General features: G+C 42.8%; 1 protein-coding gene across 1 annotated transcript in view; it reads left to right on the forward strand.

Annotated features, from left to right (window-relative positions):
* CELSR3 (cadherin EGF LAG seven-pass G-type receptor 3) overlaps nt 1-5,720 on the forward strand; it is a gene marked incomplete at its 5' end in the record, with an annotated part of 103,329 nt that extends 97,609 nt beyond the window's left edge. The window contains 2 exons of the mRNA XM_081319071.1: nt 485-1,568; nt 4,656-5,720. Coding sequence (XP_081175197.1) covers nt 485-1,568; nt 4,656-4,686 — 1,115 coding nt within the window. The 3' untranslated portion in view covers nt 4,687-5,720. The remainder of the gene's footprint in view (nt 1-484; nt 1,569-4,655) is intronic.
* Nucleotides 5,721-6,000: the final 280 nt, after the last annotated feature.

Here is a 6,000-nt window from a genome sequence, read left to right on the forward strand (position 1 = left end):
TTCCCTTCCTCCTTCCTCACCTTTGTTTTTTTTTAAGGAAGAGAAGCAAAGGAATAGACACCGGGTTGAATCATTTTGGAAAAAATGCTGTTAAAGCAGGAGGTATTAAAGAAAGGTTTGAATAGACGAAAGAACCAGACTGCTTGGTAGAAGGCAACTATTCCAAACAAGGATGAGCCTGACATCAAGAGTCAGAAAAAGTGATTGGGACTGACAGTGGTGTCAACGATTGGGCAAAGCAGAGAGAGGAGGAGGAAGAGGAGGGGGGGAGGTGGTATAAATCAGTGAAAAACATATAAGCATTTCAGTCTAAAGTTGAATAAGGAGAAAAAGAAGAAAAAAAGAGTGCTGTTACAGAAATGGGAGAGAAAGAGTTGTTGCAGGGATGTGTATCACATCATTACAAAAACAAAAAACAAAACTGGAGATAATTCCAAGAGGAGAGGGCCTTAGACTTCTCACTTGTTTCTACTCTGTTATGTAGGCATCCTGAAGAATCGCCTCCAGTACCCTCCAGCTTTGCAAGGCCTGTCATCTGTGGGCAGAATGACCAATGATCTTTCCTGGTACAAAACCTCCACCTTGGGTCACAGGGCGGTCCCAGCTGCTTCTTATGGCAGAATCTATTCAGGAACAGGCAGCCTCTCACAACCAGCAAGTCGTTACTCGTCCCGGGAGCAGCTTGACCTGCTGATGAGAAGGCAGATGTCCAGAGATCAACTGAGCCGAAACATCTCTGGAGAATGCCTAGAAAATATGGCAAGCAGGCACAGGTCTCGGGAGCAATTGGATGCCATTATGAACAGGCCTGGGTCAAGGGATCACCTGGACACAATCCTCGATCAACATGGATCTAGAGAACACCTTGCAAGCATACCCAGCAGGCATGGGTCTAGAGAAAAAGTAGGTGAAATAGCTACTGAACGTGATCCAAGAGATCACAGGAACACTTTACCCAGAAGGCAGACATCTAGAGACCATCTGGATTCTTTAACCTGTAGATTTGGGTCACGAGAACAGTTAGACTGCGGTGGGGCAGTAAGAGAAATCTCTAGAGAATGGCTTAATACAATGCCTCTTAGGCAGGCCTCTAGAGATCAAATGGACACCTTGCCAGCCCGAGAAACTTCTCAAGAACGGTTGGATCTGCTTTTTAGAGGGCAACCTTTAAAGGACCAACTAATACCAGGTAGGCACACTTCAAGAGAGCATCTCGACATAGTGCCTGGCAGGCAGACTCCTTGGGAAAACATCGAGCCTCTTTCTAGGCAGCAGCCATCTAGAGAAAATCTTGAACTTCTCTCCAGAAGACCGTCTTCTAGAGAAAATCTAGAAGCAATCCCTAGCCGTCACCCTTCCACAGAACAATTAGACATCCTTTCTTCCATCTTAGCCTCTTTTAACTCTTCAGCTTTGTCGTCAGTGCAGTCATCCAGTACTCCCTCAGGCCCACAGACTACCCCCACCCCTTCTGTGGCACAGGGATCTTCTACACCTTCCATGCCATGCGCTTCGCCACCTCGGTCTGCAACCTCCCACAGTATTTCCGAGCTGTCGCCAGATTCTGAGTAAGTGTTTCCCCTCTACTGACTACCCACACAAAAGGAGTATGTTTAGAAATTTAAAACTTTCTGATTGAAGGGGGGAAAAAACACACTGAGGAAGCTTAATTTCAGGTTGAAGGACTTGCAAAAGTAATTGCATTTCAAGGAGTCTTTGGTTTATCATAGTTCTCACTTTGTCCTGAGTACAGTATGCCAATCATAATTGGGGATGTTCATCACCTGAACTGGCCTGAGGCCTAACACATACCAGGATCGACCGAAAGTTCTTGCAGTAAAAGCTTTCAGCTCAAGATTTAATAAATTTGTTTATGTATTTATTAAATTTATATGCTGCCCATCTCCTTGATAAGGCAACTCTGAGCAGCTTACACATCATAAAAAATAAATAAATAAAAGCAATTTAGATTTTTGAAACCAAGAGATGGATAGTACAGGCATGAGGTCTTCTTAGCCCGAAAATCCCCTTCAGTAGCAAGCACTGCCTTTGGGGCCCCAAGCCAACCAGCAAAATCAAGTTTTAATTGATTTTAATATTTTAGAAGGTCAAAAGAGTGGGAGCAATTCTCACCTCTGGTGATAGAGTATTCCACAAGGTCGGGATCACAGCAGAAAAGGCTCTTCTCATTGACCCTGTCCAATGGAACTCCTCAGTCCATGGGGTCCATAGCAGGCCTCTTTCACTGGTGTGAGGTGGACGAGTCCCATTGGGGAGTGAGATGGTTCCTCAGATGCTTGCTGCAAAATTATGCAAAGGAGTGCATAGCAGCACTGCTTTTTTGTTGTTTGTTTGTTTGCTGCCATTACTTCTTTAGTGTTCTACTTGATGGATGCAATCTAATTACTCCCTCCAGAACGTACTAGAATAATGCTACATCATAATATAATATCGTTTAAAGATCATCCTGGGGAGAGATAAGAAGAGAAGTGTGCATGGTACTCCCAAGTTTCCCTTTGAGGTTCCTTCAGAAAATGATAATTTGGCCAATGTTTATCAAAAGACATAAACAGAATGTGAGAAAACAAAAGCAAAGAAACCAAGAAATGACTCATCTTACCTGCCGGTGGGAAATTTCGATCTGCCGTCACCACCAAACAACAATATAAATGTCAACTGTTTATTTGTCACTATATCTGTCATAGCTTCTTCCGAAGTATATTGGAAATTATAATTAGTGAAATGCTAAACTCCAGCACCACTAACTACAATTCCTAGAGACCCCTTCAGGGGATACATAGTTGGGACATTGCTAAATGTTCCTTCATCTCCACGTGGATCCCTAAATCCCAATCTGTCTATCTTGCTGCTGAGCACTTTCTATCATGTCAGCTCCTGGTTTCTTCTTGCTTTGACTGCAAGGCTTTGTGACCTGACACAATGGCAGATGCTCAATAATGCCACTGGGTGATCCATAAAGCCTCAATTCACTTCCTGTGTAGATCTGTAGCCACGTTTTTAAATGCCCTCAGACTAGTGGAGCTGTAGCACAGCTAGGCCAAAAGAAGTTGGCAACAAATATTAGAAATATGCTTGCATGCTTATCTTACACAATAATAGTAAATCTCACTGGTACATTAAAATGGATTATTCATCCTTAGAATCTTAAAATGCCCTGGGAGAATTCTCAGACTTACCTCTTTATGGGTCTTTTTGGTTTTAAATTAATTAAAAGCAGCTCAAATACTTGCTCATTTATTTATTCATTCATTCAGTTTGCAGGTAGTCCTCTACTTACAACCATTCATTCAGCAACTAGGTTGTGACAGTCCTGAATAAAGGGAATTACAACTTGTGCCCAAAGTTAAGCCATTGTAGTGCCCATATGTCCAATCAAAATGTGGGTACTTGGCAACCTGCCTATTCGTATGTCCACAGGGGGGCCACAACTCCCCCCAACCTACCTCCCCTCCCATCTATGCCCTTTTGACCCACTGCCACTGTGTCCCACTGCCCCAGCTCAGCTTTGCCATCTTGTTGTCCCGGACAAAGCATATGCAAACTGGCAGGGGTCCATGACCATTTGCCGCAGCCAGCTCACCGCAGCCAACTTGCCACAGACAACTCACCAAGGTCAACTTGCCATGGGACAATTGGCTGCAGGACAAGAGTTACAGTAATATCAAAGAAATGGTAGAATAGATTCATTAAAGAAAGGATGCAAAAGGAGGGACAGAATGAAATATGAATGACAAAAAATTATATATATGTATGTATGCATTTAACAATCACAGTTCTGATCCCAATTATGGTACGATAGCTGCCCGTCTCCAATATACGGCTCTGGAGAGTTCAGAAAGAATTAAAAAAACAATACAAAACACCAAAATAATGTAAAACTAATGATTGAAACACAATAGAAACCATGCAGCAAAATTCATAGCTGAGTTATTCTAATATCTATGCATAACCAATAATACAACCAAATTTATCTCTCTTACTCTCAGATCTCCATGCCTGATGGCAAAACCAATTTTCAGAGCTTGTGGAAAGTCAGCAAGGCTGGGGCCAATTGGATGTTTTGGGGGATGATTTTCTGGAGGGGGGGGGAGGAAATGCCATAGTAGAAAAGTCCTTCTTCCTTGATCCTGCTAGGCAACAGTCCTTGGCAGAAAGGACCCAGAACCTGCCTCTTCCTCCTGATGGAAAAGTACATGTGATTGAAGAGAGGCTGTCCTTCCATTTGACCAAAAGATAAGAAAACTCTCTGGCCATTCCTGGGTGTTCAGCTTATGTTCCACACTGTATGAGGCTATTGTGCATTTCAGCCCATCCGACTGTAGTTCACGCCACATTGACAATGCACAAAATGTAATTCTTTTATCTTATTTTGAGATGTGGTTTGGAGAAGAATTAGTGGCATAGGGTTATGTTCACAAAAGCATGCTTATTTAATTCTTCTTTAGTTCTGTTGATTTATCTTCCCACCGTGTTTGTCACCAGGTTGGATTTGGGGGCGAGGAGGGGTATTTCTGCATCCTTATTAATCAGTACAGCCAATTCTGGGATGCAGTGTTGTTGGTTTTTTGTTTTGCTTTTTTACTTCCTCAAGAGATGTGGCTATCTCAGTTATGCCTTTTGTTTTTCCCCCTGAGAAGATTAACAAGAAGTGAAGGTCATTCCTGAGGGGCCCAGCTGCTGTGAGAAGAACCGAGAGGCACTACAGGACCAGGCACTTCCAGCAGAGGACCAGGATCCCTCAGAAGGCCTACAAGAAAGAAAGAAGGAGGCTTTGTGGAAGCCAAGACCAACTATGCTCTCCTCCAGCATTCGGTGGTAGAGAATTTGGTGGGATGGGAATCAGCATGATGCATTCACCTGACTGCGGAAGAAAGGTGTCTGGGTGCCACAGCACCCCTCTCCCCATTCAAAGGGACACCCTAATGGGAAAAAGGGAAGCTACCACACCATGGGCAAAACTCACCATTAATAGCATCTCCAAACTGGACCAACTGAAATCTTCCTTTCCAAAACCATTTTTCTGTACTCTGTGCAAACATGACAGGGTGGGGGTGGCTGCAAGATCTGGGTGCGGGAAGGGTTTTATACATTTTTGTATCTTTGTAATCAGAGAGAAGAGAAATTTCTATGGTTATTTTTACGGTTCTTCTGTTCCCATTGCTGTGATGCTGATCTTATTTTCTAGCTGTCCATGATGCATTTGGATTGTGGCATGAGGCGATGTTATGCAGCCTTTCCTGGTAAGGCTCAAGGCAGAAAAATAGAGGGACCTTTTCTTGCAGACTTTTTTCAGGTTGTGTGTTAGGTTGGTCTTGTTGAATGTCTATTTCTTATCTCCTCATGAGCCAACAGTAAGTGGCAAGTATTGTGCTGGGACAAGCGTATTCTCACCCCTAAATTAAGTCAGCGCATTTGTAATTGGGCTCTAGGATCTGATTTGCTTTGTCCTATATCCCCAGTCTAACAAGCCTGGGACCTGAAATAGCTTTGTATACTTTCTAATGCTAGAACAATTACACATTTTGGGAACCTTGTGTATTTATATATTCTAACAGTTGTATTGATACTTCTCTTGGAGTATCCGTTGTATTAGCAGGGTGGAATCTGATATATTTCTGAACTTGGCCTTAGTTGAAATTTGTTTTGGCACTGAATGCTGTCTGTGAAACACAGATGAAATTAAGTTTTTTTTTCTCTGAGTCTATTTCCTTCTTCCTCTCTAGCAAACTTTTCCCCCAAAAACAAACACTTGCATCTGGTAACCGTGTTTGTGTGTGTGAGTGTGTGTGTGTGTGTGTGTGTGTGTGTGTGTGTGTAGAACTCATCTTTGAAGCTACAGTCATTCATTTTTCCCCCTTGCTGGTGCATTTTTATAGCACTATATAACCAGCAAGAAGCTGTAAGATTGAGATTTTTCTCTCAATTTATAAGCAAAATGGCCTCCAGTAAATCTATGCCAGTTGGCTGCTTTAAATGGGG

This window comes from Vipera berus (genome assembly GCF_964194415.1).
Source record: "Vipera berus genome assembly, chromosome: 2".
Classification (NCBI taxonomy): Eukaryota; Metazoa; Chordata; class Lepidosauria; order Squamata; family Viperidae; genus Vipera; species Vipera berus.